The 20033-nt window shown below is 52.0% G+C and overlaps 2 protein-coding genes across 3 annotated transcripts; one reads left to right on the top strand and one right to left on the bottom strand.

Annotated features, from left to right (window-relative positions):
* Nucleotides 1-374: 374 nt before the first annotated feature.
* On the bottom strand, nt 375-4329 carry LAMTOR2 (late endosomal/lysosomal adaptor, MAPK and MTOR activator 2). Its single transcript, XM_069544390.1, has 4 exons — nt 3283-4329; nt 2838-3000; nt 801-890; nt 375-578 (listed from the first exon to the last, which is right to left on the bottom strand). The coding sequence occupies exons 1-4, from the start codon at nt 3348-3350 to the stop codon at nt 522-524; spliced, it is 378 nt and encodes a 125-aa protein (XP_069400491.1). The 5' UTR covers nt 3351-4329; the 3' UTR covers nt 375-521.
* Nucleotides 4330-4359: 30 nt separating this feature from the next.
* UBQLN4 (ubiquilin 4) lies at nt 4360-19705 on the top strand. Of its 2 annotated transcripts, XR_011247427.1 has the most exons (12): nt 4360-4592; nt 6138-6289; nt 6691-6908; nt 7486-7748; nt 9718-9876; nt 13662-13887; nt 14959-15098; nt 15591-15674; nt 15842-15957; nt 16154-16340; nt 17692-18577; nt 19416-19705. XR_011247427.1 is itself a non-coding variant. In XM_069544377.1 (11 exons), the coding sequence occupies exons 1-11, from the start codon at nt 4485-4487 to the stop codon at nt 17842-17844; spliced, it is 1806 nt and encodes a 601-aa protein (XP_069400478.1). In that variant the 5' UTR covers nt 4360-4484; the 3' UTR covers nt 17845-19705. The 2 variants fall into 2 exon arrangements, 1 of the variants encoding a protein (XP_069400478.1); XM_069544377.1 differs by having other exon boundaries at nt 17692-19705.
* The last annotated feature ends 328 nt before the right edge of the window (nt 19706-20033 follow it).

The following is a 20033-nucleotide window of genomic DNA, read 5'->3' as shown; positions in this document are numbered from 1 at the left end:
TTGGCCACTAGGGGGCACACTCCCAATCCCAAGAGTAGAACAGGGGCCCCCCAAAGTTGGTACTGAGGGACACTAAACTCCCACAGCCTGTTCTTCGTCCAACGTGACCCCCACCAGCCCATTGTTCCCCTCGGCTCACTCCCAAGGTTTTGCCAAGCAGGTAGGCAAGATTCTTCTCTGAGTGGCAGGGGCCTGGTGAAGTCACAGCACCGACCCGGCCAAGGGAGCCTAGGCACCTCTGCCAGAAACCGTGTGGTGGCTGGGGGCCACAGTGGTGTGGGAAGCATCCTAGCTGAACGCGAAGCGCGTGATGCACAATCCCTGCTCCTTCCTCACTCCTCTGATTCCCCCCATCCAAGCAAACAGCCAAGACATGCGACAGCAGTTGACGTTTATTCGTGGGAAGAACAAAGTCCCCCGACTCCAACCCCCTGTGACAGTCCAGGAAGGTTTCCCCAGGGAGCCGTGCCCCACCACATGGTCATCTCACTCTTCTGAATCCCAGGCTCCACCGACGCCCATTATGATGCTGCTACTTGGGTGAGAGGCTCCTCCAAATACTGCACCAAGGCCTGGGCCTGTGGGAAAGGGAAGAGAAGGCCTGTCGCTCGAGGCATCTTAAATTCAGGTCTACTCCTACCGCTGAGCCCCCAGCCCCTAGCTGCTGGCTGTGAGCCCACCCCAGACATTGACTGGGTGACATGAGAAAGACTCTGGGAAGATGGTGGGGATGGGAGCGGATACAGTGATGGAGCATGAACGCTGAGCCCAGGGGTGTACAGGAATGGGCACATACACACCTTGGCCTTGAGCATTCCGAAGCCAACGGTCTCCTTGGCATACATGCACAGTAGAAGGTTGGCCACTCTCGTGATGGCTACACGGCCCTCCTGGTGGGGGTGATATCAAGGGATGTGATATCTGCTTGCACCCTTCGCCCCTTCTTTCCCCAAGGGCTTCTCTTGAGATGGCCTGTATCTTCCTTTCATGCCCCAGGCAGGGCAGGAGCTTCTGCTGGGGGACTTTAGCCCCAGCCCTGAACCTGAAGTCCTGAGCCCATTCTAGCCTCAGCACAGTCACCCACTAACCAAGTTACCCGAGAAAACTCCATCTCCCAGAAGCTTTGTTTCTCTTTCTGTAATCCCTAGTTCACTCCCATTGCTGAGGATGCTAATACGCAGGAAGGAGTCCGGTGTCTACAAAGGGCTGTCCAGATGGGTGATGTTATTATTATGGTTTCACCCCCAGTGACACTGTAAGGGGAGAACACAACCCAACTTATAGTTCTCCTTGTTTCCCAACATGATATTTTTCAAACTGTAGGTTTGCGCCAGGGCTAACTAGCCCCAGATCAATTAAGAAGGTTGATCAGCATTAAAAGAGAAATAAAGTGTATTGCATACAGCAAAGGAAGTACTGTTTCATAAAGCTTTTGTTTTACTAGACTCCGGCTGAAAATATATTTCGTATGGCTGGGTTGTGGTCAAGACATCTGAAAGCTATTGCCCTTATGGCACCAGCTCTAGGCTAGGGACCCTAGGAATCATCAGTTGAACTGGCATCTGTGGTTACGGAGGGAGTGAGGAAGAGGTAGGTGGCTGAGGTGCAGTGGAAATCCTTCCAGGAGAATTCACTCTTGGGGCTTTCCCAATTTGGTTCAGCAAATTTTCACTAAGTATGCACCATGTGCTTAGAACCAGGTGTCGTGCCCTCTGCCTCTCTGGCATCGCCTACTAACCTCTCCCATTCTCATGCTACTCTGGCCACTTCAACCTCGTTATCCCTGACCAGGCATCATTCTGCCGCAGGGCCTTTGCATTTGCTGTTCTATCAGAAATGTTCTTAACGCAGATGGCCTACCAGCCGCCTTTAGATGGATCTTTGATGAGATGTCACCTTTTCAGCGACGTTGTCCCTGATACACACATCCTCTCTATCTTACTTCCTTGCTTTTTCTCGATAGCATTTTCTTCTAATTTGTACATTATTTTTTTGGTAACACCACATGGCTTGCAGGATCTTTGTTCCCTGACCAGGGGTCAAACCCGGGGGGCCCCTGCAGTGAAAGCACCGAGTCCCAACCATGGGATCACCAGGGAAGCCCTCCCCTAGCATTTTCAATACCTAACATACTACTTTTTAAACGTACATAGATATGTTACAAAACATACTCATGAACTTATTTTACAATAAGTTCATATGCAAGACTGTAAGCTTCATTAGGGTGGCAGTTTTTGTCTGTCTTCTTTCCTACTTTTCCCCTAGCCCTGGGAACACTGCAGGGACCTAAAAATATGTTGACTGGACAGATATAAAGATGTACGAGCCAGTTTCTGTTTCCAAGAAGTTCACAGTCTAATGGCCACTTCCCTTTCCTGGACTTCATGACCTTTCTCTGTAAAGTGAATGGACGGCAGGGTCTAGAGACTCTGCCATGCTTCTGGGTTCTGTTAATCTCAGATGACAACACTTTGTGTCTGCATATCGCTCTACAGTTTAGATTCACCCTCTCCTTTGATCACAATAACCCTGTGTGCATGGTGTGGTGGAGGGGATTATTGTTTTCACCTTGCAGGAGTGGTCAGAAAGCTCAAAGAGGTTAAGTCACTTACCCAACGTTTCACCAATGCTAAAACCAGAACCCCAGCCAGACCTCGGTTCCAGGACTCCTTTCTCAGCAATGCATAGGGTCCTGCCTATCATAAATGCTGCTGCAGACCAACTCTTAGTACTATCTTCCAGACATCCTTTCCCTGGCCCTCCAACCATCCAGGATGGGGTCCAGGTTGCCCTTTGGGATCCCCTTAGGATCAGAAGAATGGATCCCTTCTTCATACCATGCAGTCCATGAGGATGAATTTGAGATTGTCTTCATTAAACGCTTGGTTTCCGTTCCGGTCGTAGGCCGCCCAGATGTTACTGGCGATGGCCGCGGTGACCCGGGCGTCTGTATCCCCATAGCCGGAGTAGGCCAACAGAGATCCTTCGTTATTCAGCAGCCTGATGAAGAATCAGGAGGGATATCAACGTGCTCAAGAGGGAGTCAAACTCCTCCGTACCCATCCCAATTCCCGCCACTGGGACTGAGTGTGTCCTGGGACGTGCCCAGAGCACCTAGCACGTCGGTTTCCTTTTCAAAAGGGGCTCTCCGTCAGATTCACCTAGTTGCTGCCCCCTCTGCCACCTCCTCCCTTCCCAGAGAGCCTTCCCCAGCCCTCCCTCGGAGAGTCGCGCGCTGCCCCATGCCAGTGCTCGCCACCCGGCTTCTCGGTCCGCACTCACAGGGTGCTCTGAACACCTCCAGTGTTGGCCTGGCTTAGCACCTGGGTCAAAGCCTTGGGACGCAGCATGCCTGAGGCTCCTAACCCTGGGTTTTTGCACCCAGAACCCAGAGTTTCTTATTGCCGGCCTCCGCCAGTCGCTTTCCGTAGTCCAGCTGACCTGCTCCGGAACGCCCTGGGAGTTGTAGTTTCCAGGCCTGATTTTGTGGTTCCGACTCAACCCTGCCCCACAGCGATGGACGCTGGGAATTGTAGTTCTCCGCGGCTTCGCGAGGCACCCTGGGAACTATAGTTCGCCTTTCCAGTGCGACCACGCGGTTATGCGGGAAAAGAGCGGGAGTGAAAGGACAGTGGCAGTATTGGAAGGACATTTAATCCCCCCCCTCGGGCAGAGGAAAGTCATATCCGCATGACAAGTCACGATTCAGTAATTAAAAGAAAGTAAAATTCCTATATTTGTCAGGCACATCTTTGGTTACTTTTCAAAGCAGTTTTTTACATTATACAGTTAGGTGAGATGAGGCGAGAGATACTACTTAGGAAATCAAGGTTCAGAAAGGCCGCGCAGGCAAAATTCAGGTCTCTGGAACTGTACTTTGTAGACTTCGTGCAAGCCACTACTCGCGGGGGAATAAAGTCAGTCCTAGAGACGAGTTTTTGGGTGGACATCCAAGAGTAAGAAAAGTCAACCTCAAAGTCGGGATAGGTCTCAGGCCTGGAAAGGATTTGGGCTTCCGGAGAAAGGCCAGTTATCACAGGGAACGGAGACACAGAAAGTCCTTTGTCCCGAAGCTGGAGTTACCCGCGGAGGGGCGGGGGCAGCTTTGGGCCCAGGGGGCACCTCGGCTCGGCTCCGGCGGGCTGCGTCGGGCTGTGGTCTCTCGTGGGGAATTCGGCCCCCGCCCCGCAGTGACCGACACGCCCCGCCCCCGCCCCGAACCCCTCGGAGACCGCAGCCCTGCAAGGCCCGGTCCAAGCCGCCGGACCCCGGGCTCGGCCCTGGGCGGACCCCACTGCAGTGGCCCCCCCAGTCCGCCCGGGGCGCTGTGGCCGTGGCGGGTCCGGAGGGGGCGGTGAAGCCTTGGGGAGGGAGGGGACAGGGGAGTGTTGGAGGCGCCGGAGCCGAGCCCGGCCGGCCGGGCGGGCGGGGAGGAGGAGGAGGAGCCGGGGCGAGCTGGCGGGCGGCCGGGTGGCGGCGGTGGCATGGCGGAGCCGAGCGGGGCCGAGACGAGGCCCCCCATTCGGGTCACCGTCAAGACCCCCAAGGACAAGGAGGAAATTGTGATCTGCGACCGAGCCTCGGTCAAAGAGGTAGTACGGGTGGCGGGGGTGGGGGTGAGCGCGGAGGAGGGGTCTGCGAAGAGGCGGGTGGCTCTGAGACTGTCGGGCGTGCAGGAGGGCCGGGGAGTGGAGGGCGGGGGCCCAGCAGGCACTCGGAGGAGCAGGAGGGAAGGGCTGGCGGGTAGGGGGCATCCTGCGAGGGCGATCTGGGGGAGCGTGGCGCGTGTTGGGGAAGGGAGGCCGGCGTTTGCCTTGTGGCCTGAGCTGGGGGCGTGGTGGAGAGTGGGAAGAGGACACCTTGCACTGGGAAGGCGGGAGGACCCTAGGTTTGAGAGGAGTGTTCGCCCCGGTTACTGGTCGGGATTCGAGGCGCAGAGGCAGAGTGGGAGCCGGGCCAGGTGCTGAGCCCGGAGAGTGGGCGGCGGGGCGCGGGTTGGGGGGAACTCTGGGCGCCTACTGTGCGACTCAGAGAACGCCCAGAATTCTGACGCCTGGTCTGTGGGGGAGGATTTCCCTCTGCCTGGATCTTTCCTACTCTTTCAAATTAAAGTGGATACATTTGATTCTCAGCCCCTCTGGGATTTACACAGTGTGCAGTAGGTGCTTAGTAAAATGTGTTGAATGAGTGAATGAGGGAATATTGCCTGCGTTCGCCACCTCCCTGTGGCTGCTCCAGAATTTCACAGAGGCGGGGTTTAAGATAGGCGTCTGATTGGAAGGGAGGGGTCTGGAAGCTGCCTTTGCTTAGCAAGTGCACCCTCTACTTAAGAGTGTGTGTTTGATTTGCTTGGGTTGATGGGGGTCGGGGACGGTGTGTGTAATAGGTTTGGGGAGTCTAACTCTCCCCAGCCAGCCTTTATTGCCATCGTTACCCCTACCCCCGACCATATAAAATGACCACATTCCATAATTTAAATAATTTTTGCCTGCAAAGCTGAATTTGAAATCAGCTCTAATTGAGAGCTCCCCACCCCCGCCCCGCCCCTCCACCTCGCAGCGTGTGTTTGGTTAAGAGGAGCCTGGGCTTTGATGTCAAGACTTGAGTTCCAGTTTCCCCAGGGCAACTTATCTAACTGCTCTAATCCTCAGTTTTTTGGTCTCTGAAATGGAGATAATAATTAACATGTATAGTTAGTGCTGTTATAAATAACTGGGACTTATTTGTTGTAGTTGTTACAAGAAAACTGGGAATAAAGAGAGGAAAGAGACTTGAAGTCTGAAGAGAGAAGGCTGAGGGGAGACAGGGTTGGGCCAAGGAGTTTCCATGAGAGAACTGCCCAGGTAGTACCCTCAGGGGGAACTTGGGACTGAAGAGGGAGTGGCAGATAGAAGCAGGGCTTGGGAGGGTGAGAGACCCTGGAGTATTGCTGAGAGAAGCCTCTTACTGGTCCAGCTCCTTTGGTTAAGAAAGGAGCCGCTTAATTTCAGCTGGAGGGATGGAGTCAAGACTGCTGAAAGGACTTCCCGCGACTAGAGGTGGGAGCAAGGGAATGCAGAAGCTTTGAAGGAGAGGCAGGGTCCCTGGTTGGTGGAGCCCAGGCAGCCTCCACAGTGACCTTCGCCTCTTGATCACAGTTTAAAGAGGAAATCTCCCGGAGATTTAAGGCACAGCAGGATCAGCTGGTCCTGATCTTCGCAGGCAAGATCCTCAAGGATGGGGACACACTGAACCAGCATGGGATCAAGGATGGGCTCACTGTTCATCTGGTCATCAAGACCCCTCAGAAGTAAGTTCAGGAGAGGAGCAGGTCCAGCCTCAGATTGGGCTTTCTTTGTTTTTCCCCATCTGACACTTTCTCACCCATTGTTTAAGCATGTGTCTGTGGAAGGTCTGTGGAATGCCAACACCCAGGAAAGTGGCTCTTCGATGGGCTGCCAGAAGGCCCTGTGATCAGACCTGCAGGGCCAGGGAACTTGACTTACCTCGCCCTAAATGACCTGGAGATAGAGGATACTGGCTCCTTTCTCCCTCTGTCCGATTTGCTGACTGCCCCCGGCGTCACCCTGCTCCAGCCGCAGGGTTACCTCCGAGGTGGCTTGGTTTAGGGCTGTAGCTGCACAGCACATGTAGAAATCATGGTCTTCCCTTTTGTGTCCACTTCAATGAGGATTTTTCTTTCTTTCTCAGGGTTCAAGATCCAGCTACTGCCACTGCTTCTTCCCCTTCCACCCCAGACCCAGCCTCAGCCCCCTCCACCACCCCTGCTTCACCCGCCACGTCTGCCCAGCCCTCCACTTCTGGAAGTGCCACTTCAGATACAGGCAGTGGAAGCCGAAGGGGCAGTGGAGGGGGTACCTCCCCAGGGACTGGGGAGGGACCTCCCAGTGCCACTACATCCATACTCTGTAAGCCTTTAGGGAGGAAAGCACCACACTGTTAGAGTCTATAGAGTGGGAGAGAGACCAAGAAGAGGGGAATATTGATCCCTGCTCCTGATCTGATGGGGATTGGGGCCCCTGAACATAGTGTTCCAGACACTGGTGCTTGAGCCGCGTGCAGAGGAAACCAATCTGCAAGGGCTTCCCAGAAGAGGGCCCATGGTGAAACATTAAGAGTGAAGGGAGAAATGGGGCTGGGGATGTGGAAAACCCTGGGAGAGGGTGTTGGAGTTTGGGAAAAAGGTGGGCCCAACAGTAGCCAGTTGGAGAATATTTATTTGCTCATTCGGGAGGCCGTCACTGATTGCCCTCTCTGTGTTCAGTACCGTGCCTGCCTGTCAGCCTCGGCCATCAAAGAGGTCTCAGTCTGGTAGGCACCCATCTCTTTGCCAGCAGCAGATCAGGGCTGAGTCTGTGGAAATGATCGAGAAAGGGAGATGTGAGAAGCAGAGGGGGCCCATCCTGGTTCCTTCAGGTGATTTCAGTGGCTCTGGCCAGGTGGAAGAGTCTTGGGAAGAACTGACCCTGCCCCCCTCCCCCACAGCTGGCTTTGGGGGCATCCTGGGCTTGGGCAGCCTGGGCTTGGGCTCTGCCAACTTCATGGAGCTGCAGCAGCAGATGCAGAGGCAGCTGATGTCCAATCCTGAGATGCTGTCGCAGATCATGGAGAACCCCCTGGTCCAGGACATGATGTCTAACCCCGACCTGATGCGCCACATGATCATGGCCAACCCCCAGATGCAGCAGCTGATGGAGCGGAACCCCGAGATCAGCCACATGCTCAACAACCCTGAGCTGATGAGGCAGGTGGGTCTGGGCGTGGAGGACCCTGGGCACCCAGCTGTGCCCTGTCCTACCTTGTCCTACCTTGATTTGTTCACTCATTCATTCAGCAGCCATGTTTTGAGCGCTGGGGGTACAGTAATGAAAAGACATGGGCCTAGCTCTCTAGGAACTACTTAAAAAAATTTTTTTTTTCTTAGATTTGTTTAATTAATTTATTTATTTTTGGCTGTGCTGGGTGTTTGTTGCTGCGTGGGCTTTCTCCAGTTGCTGCGAATGGGGGTACTCTTTGTTGCGTCTTCTCACTGCGTGGCTTCTCTTGTTGCAGAGCACAGGCTGTAGGGCACACGGGCTTCAGGAGCTGCAGCCCGTGGACTTGGTGGCTGCTGCTCTTGGGCTCTAGAGCTCAGGCTCAGTAGTAGCGGGACACAGGCTTAGTTGCTCCATAGCATGCGGGATATTCCCAGACCAGGGATCAAACCTGTGTCCTCTCCGTTGGCAGGCCGATTCTTAACCACTGGACCACCAGGGAAGCCCCCCAGAAATTTCTGGTCTCAAAGGGAAGTAGGACAAATAAGAAGGCATTTATAGTACAGCACGGATAGTACTATCATAGAGATGGTCACAGGATCCCTTAGGAGTACACAGAAGGGCTCCTGACCCTACCCTTGGGCTGAGAGGGGACCATAAAGGAAGTGTTGCCCAAGCAGAGACCCAAAAGAGGAAGAATGAACCAGAGGGAAAAAAAGAGAAGAGTATTCAGGGCTAAGGGACAGCAAGCACAAAGGCCTGGGAATGAAAAATAGGATTGGAGACCTTTGTGGCTAGGCAGGGCCAGGTAGATAAGGGAGGGTTAGGTGGGTAAGGAAGACCCAGGCAAGGGGGTCTGGTGTTGGTCTTCGGGAGCTCCGCCTTGTGGCCACCCACTAGGGGACGAGGGTAGATGATCTTAGCAGAACTGTGGACGCTAGTGCTGGACTCACCAGAAGGTAAGTCCCAGAAGGGCAAGAATTTGCAAATGTTTTGTTCACTGCCTAGAACAGTGCCTGGTGTATAGTTACCACTGGTGTATAGTTAACCACTCAATAAGTACTTAGTGAATGAGTGACTTGTGGAATAAGAGATCAGATGCTTATCATAGACATAAAAGTGTCTTAGAAGAGGCATGGATGGAGCAGATTTAGGAAGAAGGACAAGGAAAGCTTTCCTTTCCCCCCACCAATTTGTGGTCATTTTTCAGAAGCCGTAATCTAGTTTTGGTCAGACAGACCAACCCGGCCTTGAACCCTGTCTCTACCACTAACTGACTGTGGGTACTAGGCAGTGAGTCTCTGAGCCTATTTTCTTATCTGCTAAATAGGGACAGAAAAACATACTTAGGATAGTTATCATGGGGATTAAGGTGACTTGAATTCTGTAAATTACTTAGCTCAGTGCCTATATGTAGTAACTGTTCAATAGGTGTTAACTTTCTCTTTTGCTTTCTCCCCTTTCTCGTGTCCTTTCTTTCTTTAATATTTATTTAGCTTATTTACTTGGTTGTGCTGGGTCTTCATGCAGGATCTTTAGTTGTGGCATGTGGGATCTAGCTCCCTAACTAGAGATCGAACACAGGGCCTCCTGAATTGGGAGCTCAGAGTCTTAGCCACTGGACCACAAGGGAAGTCCCTCTCATGTCCTTTCTTATTTAACTTCCTTGTGTTCCCTGATACTTCTGCAGATCCCCTGAACCTGAGGGAGGAAAGCTGCTGCCCTCACCCCATCTGGGATCATTGTACCCCCAAAAGTCAACCAGAATACCCACAGAGAGGCAGGGTTGGAGCCAAGATGACAGTAGAGAAAGGAAATCCAGTTCACCCTCCTCCCAGCCACTCTGGGTCAGTTCCTGGCCCCTGGACCCTAGTCCTGGTCCCCCTCTTCAAGGGCCACACTTTTCCAAGCTTGGTGACCTCCTGGTTCCAGAGTCATTTTCTCTCTTTCCCTTTTCCACCAGACAATGGAGCTTGCTCGCAACCCAGCCATGATGCAGGAGATGATGCGGAACCAGGACCGGGCTCTAAGCAACCTGGAGAGCATCCCTGGAGGGTATAATGCCCTCCGCCGCATGTACACGGACATCCAGGAGCCCATGTTTAGTGCTGCCAGGGAGCAGGTGGGGCCAGGGGCTGGGCTGTGGGAGGGCAGTCTGAGCTCGGGATCACCCACCCCAGACCCAGGCAAGCCTGAGGTGCTATCTGCTCCTCCTTCCCTCCCTAGTGCCCTGAGGGTAGGCCTTGGCTGCACTAGGGCAGAAGATAGCAGAGGTCCCTAGGGAGTGGGGGCAGTGTAGTATCCAAGGGCTTTGACGTTGTTCTGACAGACTTCTTGCGCCGAGGGCTCAAAGGTTGTGGGGCAAGCCTGAAGTCAAAGAGCCTACCCTTCCATGGTGTGTCTCAAGTGTGGTCCACAGATCACCTGCATCAGAAGCACCTGGGGTGCTTGTTAATCATGAGATTCCTGGTTCCCACCTTTGAGATACTTAATCAATCTCTGGAATTAGGCCTTGGGAATATGTGCTTTCAAAAATGTTTTGTGAATTTTTTTCAAATATACAAAAAGTATAGCATTCTCTCATATTAAAGTTTAATTTACACTAAATACATTATGCATTTACCTGTTTCAAAACTCAGAAGTTACACAAAGTAAATAGAAGGATATTTAAAAAGTGTGGAAAGGTATCCAAGCTTAATAAAAGTATACAAAAGGGATCCTTCTATTTCCATCTCCAGCCCTCTCTTTTCTATCCCGGAGTTAATGAATGTTTTTAGTATTTTGTGTGTTTTCCTAGATATCTTTAACATTAGCAAAGAAGATATTACACATGGAACTGCAGCCTTCACATGCCCCTCCCCCATCCTATGCCTCTCTTTCCCTCTCAGAGTCACTACCAACCTGAAGTTGGTGTTTGGCATTTTGATTCTTTTATTACCTATGCATGTATCCATAAATAATCTGTGGCATCATTTTGCATATTTTTTCAACCTTATAGAAGTGATATGCTGTTTGTATAATTTTAGACTTGTTTTTTAAAAACATCTAAAAATGTTTCATTCGAAGAATAATATAGTTGCAGAAAGGTGCAAGTATCCTAAGTGTTCAGCTTGATGGATTTTCACAAACTGAACAGCCTGCCCCCACAACCAGCACCCAGGTAGGAGAGTGGGACCTCACAATACTTTTCCCTTGTGGAAAGGAAAAGGCACCATGTCCTGAGCAGTCCTTGCCATCCCAACAGACTTCTTGTTCATGGCATCACTAGCGGTAGTGTTACTCGCTCAGTCGTGTCCGACTCTTTGTGACCCCATGGACTGTAACTTGCCGGGGTCCTCTGTCCATGGGATTCTCCAGGCAAGAATACTGGAGTGGCTTGCCATTCCCTTCTCCAGAGGATCTTCCAGACCCAGGGATCAAACCCGGGTCTCCTGTGCTGCAGGCAGATTCTTTGGTGTGTGCCTTGCTGGCTGTGTCCCTATAATCATACCATGTTGTCTTAATTAAGCCTGGGCATCAGGTAGGGTGACTCTCCCCTCCCCCCTGCAGCTTATTCTTCACCGTCATCTTGACGATTATTGCCATGCTCTTTCAAATTTTAGAAAGTGCTTATGAAGATTACCTGTGGGTTTTTAGTTCATTTAAGTTTTATTTTACTTAAGTATTTAATTTAAAATGTATATCAAAGTAATGCATGTACCTGGTTAAAAAAAAAATTCAAGTAGTTGAGCAAGGCTTATAACAAGCCCTCAGCAAATTCTGATATACTTTAAGGTGTGAGAACCACTGGCTCAGCTAAAAGAATAGTGTTTGGCAACAACAAGCCTGCATTCAAATACCTGCTCCACCATTCCTGAGTGGTGTGATTTTAAGTGAGTTGCTTAAGCCTCCCTGAGTTTCCTGCTGCCTCATTTTCAAAATGGAAACAATGTATTATAGCATTGTCCTCAATCATTTTGGTCTCTGGATCCCTTTATTTATTTATTAAAAAAAAATTTTTTTTTTTTGCCTTACTGCACAGCATGTGGGATCTTAGTTCCCTCACCAGGGATCAAAGCTGCATCCCTTGCAGTGGAAACATGGAGACCTAACCACTAGATTACTAGGGAATTCCACTCTGGACCCCTTTATAAATAGTTAGGACCCCAAGGAGGTTTTGTTTTTGTGGGTTAGGTCTATTGATATTCACTGAATCTGAAATTAAAACTGAGAATTTAAATAAACATTTATGAACTCATTTAAAAATAACAATAAACCCATTGCACATTAATATAACCAGCATGCTCTTTTAAAAAAATAACTTCATTTCCCAAAACAAAACTTTAGAGGAAAGAACGGCCTAGTGTGACATTTTTGCAGATCTCTTGAACGTCTGGCTTGTGTGGCTGGGTTCTCAGATCAGATCTGCTTCTGCATTCAGTCCATTGCGTTGTCACATGTTATGTAGCCTTTGGAAAACACCCCTGAATACTTATGAGAGAATGAGAGTGAAAAAGGCAAATAATGTCTTAGGGTTATAAAAATTGTTTTTAAACCTTGCAGAGGTCCTAGGACCACACTTTGAGAACTGGTGTATTAGAGGGATATTATAAGCATTAGAATGAATGGGTCAGGCACATAGTAGGTGCTCAATAAATGGCAGTTATCACTTTTGGGAGTTCTGGCAAAGAGATTCAGGCCTCGGGGTGTACGGGGAAGAGCAAAGCAGGACCCAGAATTAGGTGGGGTTGGGTGCTAGGCAAGTTACCAGAACAGGAAACCTGCAATGATGACAAAGACTGAAACTGTGGTACATGTTCCCTGGCCTGCAAACCCTATTATCTGAACAGGCATCTGGTAGGGCAAAGGAACCACAGCTCAGAGCAGGAGCTGGCCCCCTGTTTGAATAAACAGGAAAAGTAACTGGATATGAAACTCCGTGGTGCGGTGGGGCTGAGGCTGCTCAGGTACCTCCTGCATGGGTAAGGCCTGCCTGGGAACAGGAGAGGGAGGCTGAGCAAGGGGAAGAGGCCTATGCTCCCTCAGCCATCACAGGCCTCAGACAGAGCTCTTTCCTGGCTATCAGCGGGTCCAGAGGGAGGAGGTTCAGATGCAGTTTTGGGTGCCACCTTAGGCAGCCCAGCATGAAGTGGGGTGCAGACCCTGAGACAGTCCTGGGTAACATCCTAGGGGGCCTGGTGCTAAGGGGGACTGTTTAGCTGAAGCAGCCAGTCTAAGATGGGGGTGGAGAGGAGAAAGAAGAGATTACCTAGAGGAAGCAACAGAGGGCAAGACCTAGGGAAGCGTGCTCAGCCAGAGGTGTGCCCCTCTGAGGGGCTCCACTGTGATGTGCCTGGAGGGACAGAATGCCGCATGGGGGATCTGGAGGTGCAGAAGAAGGCTCAGCGGAGTTAGACTTGGACCGAGGTGGCTGGGAAAGGGAGAGCTGAAGGCACACAGGGCTTGGAGTAGAGTCAGCTCCCATCAAGCCAGTAGTTACCTGTTGAGCACCTACTAGTGTCGGGGCCAGGAGTGCCAAGGTGAATCTGACATTGTCTCTGCCCCTTAAGAGCTAAGGAAAACAAGTATCTTGCTGCGCAGTAGGAAAGGTGTGTGTCAAGTACTATAGAGCACAGAGAAGACTAGAAACCAAATGTTTAGAGCCACCAGGGAAGATGGGGGGAGGGGGGTTCCGGTTATCTGAGGGGTTCAGTTATCCAGTCATTAGCATCAGCCAACTGCTGCCTTGCAGGGTGAGGGTGAAGTCGCCCATTGTGAGGCCAGAAACTGACATGAGGACCTCCACAGTCTTAGATCTCTCTCCCTTTCCTGGGGACGGGGAGGCTATTAGGTGAGAAGAAAGAAAGGGCCTAGCCCTTCTCCCTGATTTGTTTCAGTCCTTAACCCAAAACCTTTCCCTCCTCCCAGTTTGGCAACAACCCCTTCTCTTCCCTGGCCGGGAACTCCGAGAGCTCATCCTCCCAGCCTCTGCGGACTGAGAATCGAGAGCCCCTCCCTAACCCCTGGAGCCCCTCGCCCCCCGCCTCCCAGGCCCCCGGGTCCGGTGGGGAGGGCACCGGAGGATCAGGGGCCAGCCAGGTGCACCCGACAGTCTCCAATCCCTTTGGGATCAATGCGGCTAGCCTGGGGTCAGGTATGTCCTGGGGTGGGAGGAGCTGAGTGGGGTCACCAGGGCAGCCCCCTGCCCCAGGCCTGAAGGGGGTTCACACTGCTCCAGAATGTTGAAGACAGAGGTGAGACTGTATCGGAGCCACAGACAGAGCTCTGGCCTGCAGTAGTGGCTTCACCCTTCAGAGGGTGAGGCTTGGTTCTAGCCCTGTCCCAGTGTCCCCAAGAGTAACCTAAGTAGAGGCTTATGAATGAACCAGGTCCCACTTTCTCAGCTCTTTCAACTCTGCTGGTATTATCCAGTGTAAATGGGTTAGACTGGGCATGAGGGTGTGTGAGAGGAATGAGGGACGGGTAGATGTGAGGCTGGGCGAGAGGGATGTGCAGAGCTGCCTTGTACAGAAGTGTAGGTTATGCACTGCGCAACCCTGGGAGATGCCCCATTTATCAAGACTATGACTGTAAATGGCCCTAGGGATGTCTGGTAGATGCCATTTCTCTGTACTTGGGAATATCTTGGTCGGGAAAGTCCCTTTCCCTCTATATGCTTATTTCATAAATAAGGGACTTGAACCCGACCCATGGTTGCAGAATTATACTGCTGAGTCTTGAGGGGTCTGGACCATCGCCAGGTTGGGGGAAGACCACATGGGAAAGGCTCCAGGCCTTCCACCCCAGCTCCAACCAGACCATTGACATACTTGGATTCCTAATGAGATTTGGTTTGAGGAAAGGGTCTCTGCTGCTACGACAAGTTTGAAAACCATTGATCTGGGTCATCTTTAGTAAAATCCTTTCCAACTCTGACATTATCTGACCTGTGGCAGGAGCAGAGGGATAGGAATCAGACCCAGTTTGTAACCGGCTTGATCATAGCAGAACAGATGGTGAGGGAGCCAGACCAAAGCAAGGCAAGATGACCTCAGGGTCAAGAGAGACTTGGACCCACTCCCCGGGACGTGGGCGTCCACTTTACTGCTGCCTTTCTGAGTTTTGCAACCGCTCAGTGCCTGAAGTAAGGTAGATTGAAGTCAGGCATCTGGTTTCCATTTGGACCCCTTTTCTCTTGTTGTGTTTCTTTCCCTTCCTATCCTAGGGATGTTCAACAGCCCAGAAATGCAGGCCCTGCTCCAGCAGATCTCTGAGAACCCCCAGCTGATGCAGAACGTGATCTCAGCCCCCTACATGCGCACCATGATGCAAACGCTTGCCCAGAATCCCGACTTTGCTGCTCAGGTATGGGACTGGCATGAGGGGGAGTGTGCTGGGGGCTGTGACTTGTGATGATCAAAATGCTCCAGAGCCAGACTGCCTAGGTTTCTGTATTGAGCTCTACCACTTCCTAGCTGCATGAGCCAGGCAAGTTATTTATCCCCAGTTTCCTCATCGGTAAAATGGTAATAACAATAGTACCTGCCTTGGAGTTGTGAGGGTTAAGTGAGTTAATAATATACAGTGCTTAGCGCATGGCCTGGCACAGAGTAAACCCTGTGTACTCAGAAATGTTCGCTATTATCATCCTCATCAGACTGGCTTCTGACTCTTGTCCTTGTCCAGAGTATAGTTCCAGTTCCTCTCACTGTCCCACCTAGGACTTCAGGATACTCTGAGATCCTTGGAAAAGCTGGCCCGGTTTCCTACAGTGGTGGGGTGCTGAGGGAGATGAGGCGGTGGGGGCATTGTGAGGGTGGGTAGGCCCAGGCCTCCCCCTGCTACCTTCCCTGGCAGATGATGGTGAACGTGCCGCTCTTTGCGGGGAACCCCCAGCTGCAGGAGCAGCTCCGCCTGCAGCTCCCGGTCTTCCTGCAGCAGGTAAGTGAGGAGTCTAGACGGGTGGAGGTTGAGGGCCACCCGTGTGGACCCAGAGGCCCAGGGGGTGGAGCTTAAGGGAGGGGCCTCGCCTGGCTCTGGACCCAGGGTCTAGGCCACCTCCCGACTCCTGCCACCTCCTGTGGCCTTTCCATGTTGTTTCCCACCAGATGCAGAATCCAGAGTCACTCTCCATTCTCACCAATCCCCGAGCCATGCAGGCGCTGCTGCAGATCCAGCAGGGACTGCAGACCTTGCAGACCGAGGCCCCAGGGCTGGTACCCAGGTGAGGGCGGGGGCAGGTGGGCAACAGGGATCTGGCTCCTCCTCCCCCTCAAGCCCTTTTCCTGCTGCTCTCAGCAGCCCTTGTGTCCCTGAGGATCTGTTTTCCTGTTTCTTCCAACTGCTTTTCCTGCTGGATCTCGCGTTCCTACCCTTTTCTCAGAGGCCATCTCCCCCTTCTCGGTCTCTCCTGCCTGCAGCCTTGGCTCTTTTGGGATGGCCCGGCCCCCAGCATCCTCAGCAGGTAGCAACGCCGGGTCTGCGCCCGAGGCGCCCACCCCCTCGCCAGCCCTCCCAGTCACGTCATCTCCAGCAGGGGCCTCCAGCGCTCAGCAGCAGCTCATGCAACAGATGATCCAGCTTCTGGCTGGAAGCGGAAGTTCACAGGTACGCAGGGCAGCGGACTGGTGCTAGGACCCTGCAGTGCTAAGGGTGGCAGTCAAGTGGAAACAAGCTGGTTTTGGAGTCAGCCAGGCCTGGCTTTAGTTCCTGGTCTGCTACTTTCTAGCCTTAGGTAAGTAACTGATCTTCCATCAGTTTAGTTTCCACAGCTGTGACCTGGAGATGAGCATAGTAATAGCACTTACTGGGTCAGCTGAGTACTGGTCTATGTGCCTTGTATAAGAGCTCACTTAACCACTGTGTTTTAATACTTCTGTTGTATCAGAGGACTCTTTTGATAATTAAAGCAGCCTCTGTCTGGGACTTTGCTGGCAGTCCAGTGGTTTAAGACTCCGCATTTCCACTGCAGGGAGCACGGGTTCTTTCCCGGGTCAGGGAACTAAGATCCCATATGCTATGTGGTGCAGCCGAAACAAAAATAAAAATAAATAAAGCAGCTTCTGTCTCTGAGACTGGAGAAGAGGATTCTGGGAGGAGAGGTGACCAGAGCCCTGGGCTACAAAGTCTAGGCCTGGGGCTTGGGGGCAGAGCAGGGGATTACCTCAGGTAAGCCCCTTGACCTTTCTCCGACCTCTGTGACCTCCGGGGAAAGCCTTTCAACAGAAATGGAAGTGTGCCCAGCTCTGTGCGAGGCTCTGAGAGGGCTGGGTGAAGTGCTCTCCAAGGCCCAGTCCAGCTGGGTCTGGAGCCCAGTGTGGTGGATCATGATGGAAACATCACAGAGCGGCAAAGGGCTCCTGGACTGCGGGTTGGGCGCTCTGATCGCTGGGCTTCTTCCAACCTTGAGTCTTCTGTTCGTGATCTAGGCTATGGGTTCCTGAACATCCCTTGGGGAAAACATTTCCAGGAGATGTGTTTTGGAGTGTCAAAAATGAAAAGCCTCCTCTTTTGTAAATAACTGTGTTTGTTGATGGGTTAAATACAATTAAACAGGTTCGTGTTTTCCGGGGGCCCTTCTCTGACCTTTAATGTGGCCGTGTGTGTGACAGTTGCCAGGAGCAGGTTTGGAGGCGGTATTTACTCACCGCAGAACATTTGGCTTTTGGACTGCCTGTTAACATCTCCAGAGTGCTGATGGAGGGTTAGGAATATGGGCTGATCTAGACCTATTTGTTACTTTGAAATTTCAAGAAAGATGCCCCCCCGCCCCCCATGATGGCACAGCTGTTTAGTGATTTGGGATGCTGTCGCCCCTGGCCTCTGTTTGCTGGTCACTGACCCCTACCCCATTGGTTGATTCTGAGGAGGACTTCGTCTCTCCATCATAAATCCTCAGAATCAGCTAGGCCCTCTGGGGTTGGTCCTGAGCCCACTTCACAAGGCTTGTCCCCTCCAGGTGCAGACGCCAGAAGTGAGATTTCAGCAGCAGCTGGAGCAGCTCAACTCCATGGGCTTCATCAATCGTGAGGCCAACCTGCAGGCTCTGATCGCCACGGGAGGGGACATCAACGCAGCTATCGAGAGGCTGCTGGGCTCTCAGCTCTCCTAATCCCTCCGCCTGGGCCTCTGGCGCCCCCCTTCCCTTGATGCCAGCGTTTGGCTCCTCTGTCAGGCTGGCCCTCTGCAGCTTGTCATCCCTTCTGTTCTTCCCCCTTGTTCTCTCCAGACAGCAGGGTGACTTTAGAGGGGTGGGCCCCAACCCCGTGGCTCTGAGAATTCCACTTCCACTTCACCTCTTGTAGAACCTTCTCTCCTGGTCCTGCCTGCTCGAGCAGAGCTATTTAAAGGGTTTTCAGTTTTTGTTGATTGGCCCCACCTCCTTACCCCACAACCATCTTTTGCAGCCTTCACACTTCTCAGTGGCAGTGCGGAGTTGAAGGAGGAACCCACTGTCTGCTTTGTTAGAACAGGGTCTTCTCTCTCTACCACTAGGATTTTTCTTGTCTTATGATTACTTTTGGTAACTCTTCCTCCTCTCTTTCCCCTCATCCCCTCCCACCTCCAGCCTACCCAGTGCTAGACTTCCATCCTCTGAAGGAGGGCCAGGTGAAGCAGGCTGTGATTTTCCTCCTCACCCCATGTTCTGAACACTTTCAGGGGGTCTGTTGGCATTCCCAGTGGAAGGAAGATGCTTGTTCCCCCTGTCTGAAGGGAGACATGAGACGCAGCCCCCTGGAGCAGGAGTTAACAAGCCCTGAAGTGAAGTTGCTCAGTCGTGTCCGACTCTTTGCGACCCCGTGGACTGTTGCCTGCCAGGCTCCTCTGTTCATGGGATTCTCCAGGCAAGAATACTGGAGTGGGTTACCATTTCCTTCTCCAGGGGATCTTCCCGATCCAGGGATTGAACCCAGGTCTCCCGCATTGGAGGCAGACGCTTTAACCTAAGCCCTGTACCAGCCCAATAAGGGGATGAGGGAATGAGACTTTCTGGAGGAAGGGAATGGGGGAAATAGCCTGAGCAGAGAACTTGGAAGTTGGAATGGACAGGGAATGGAAACACTAATAGTTCTTTTAGTCCACAGAGTCTAGGCTTTGGCCTGGCAAAAGAGATTTAGAGATGGTAATGAAATTTGAGTTGAAGAAAAGGGTTCAGTGAAGCTAAATAGTATGGCTCACAAGGGATTATATTGGTTCCATTTCCTCAAACACACATGCTTCTGTACATTCACACACATTTCCATGAACCCAGGACCTGCCCGCATCTCCAGGTACCAGTGATTTAAGCCCCGCTCAGAAGACATGAAGAGGATTGGGGTCTGTCTCAGCAGTGAGGGTGTGTGTGGGTGGGTGGGTGCATGGATGCATGCACGCACACATGTGCATGTGAGTTGAGTGGGAGGGTGGATACCTTATTGATTTCTGGTTAGAGTTTCAGCCCACCAGGCAGAAATAGGCAGAAGGGCCTGTCTAGGTCAGGAATATATACACCCTGGAGAGCTGGGTCCCCTAGGCCTCTGGATCCCTGGGTAGTGTGGGTACCCCTTCTGAAGCTGTCAGGGCTGTGACTGGCACCCTTGATTACCCCTCCCCTTATTGCTTTCGGGGGATAGTGGGGGAGGAGTCTTACTCTGTAGAACCCCTGGCCGCTCCTGCCCTTGAGTTTTCACTGTTTCCCTCCAGGCCAGAAAGTTCTATTTGTGGAAGGAAAGGAGAGGGCAGCAATGATACCTTTGATCTGGAATTGGACTTTACTCTAGTGGAGCACAGGGGAGGCTCAGATCACCTCCTCTCTCTGCTACTTAGCCCAGCTGCTTGGAGGACCAATTATGGAGGCAAGAGGAACTGAATTTTCTCCCAAGTGGGAAAGGGTCCCAAGCAATCCAGAGAGGATGTCTGTGTGGCTTTCCCTCCCTACCTCCCCCAACTCCTACTCTGGCCTTTGTAAATAAATGATATGGTCTTTGTTGTGAGGGTGTCTTGGTGTTTGTTTCCTGGGGTAGAGGAGGCTGGCTGAAAAGGGCTTTTGTAAAGCCGTATCTAGACCAGTGGTTAAGAATCTGCCTTACAATGCAGAGGAAGCGGGTTCCATCCCTGGTTGGGGAACTAAGATCCCACATGCTGCAGGCAACTAAGCCCACATGCTCCACAGCTACTGAAGCCTGCTCTGTTCTAGAGCCGAAGAGCCACAGCGAAAGATCCCTGCATGACGAAAGGAAAGTCCCGCGTGCTGCAACCAAGACCTAACACAGCCAAAGAAAATATTTAAAAGAAAGTGTTCAGAATCATTGAAGGTAAAGG

Source organism: Ovis canadensis, chromosome 1 (assembly GCF_042477335.2).
Source record: "Ovis canadensis isolate MfBH-ARS-UI-01 breed Bighorn chromosome 1, ARS-UI_OviCan_v2, whole genome shotgun sequence".
NCBI lineage: Eukaryota > Metazoa > Chordata > Mammalia > Artiodactyla > Bovidae > Ovis > Ovis canadensis.
This window is presented reverse-complemented; position numbering and strand designations above follow the sequence as displayed.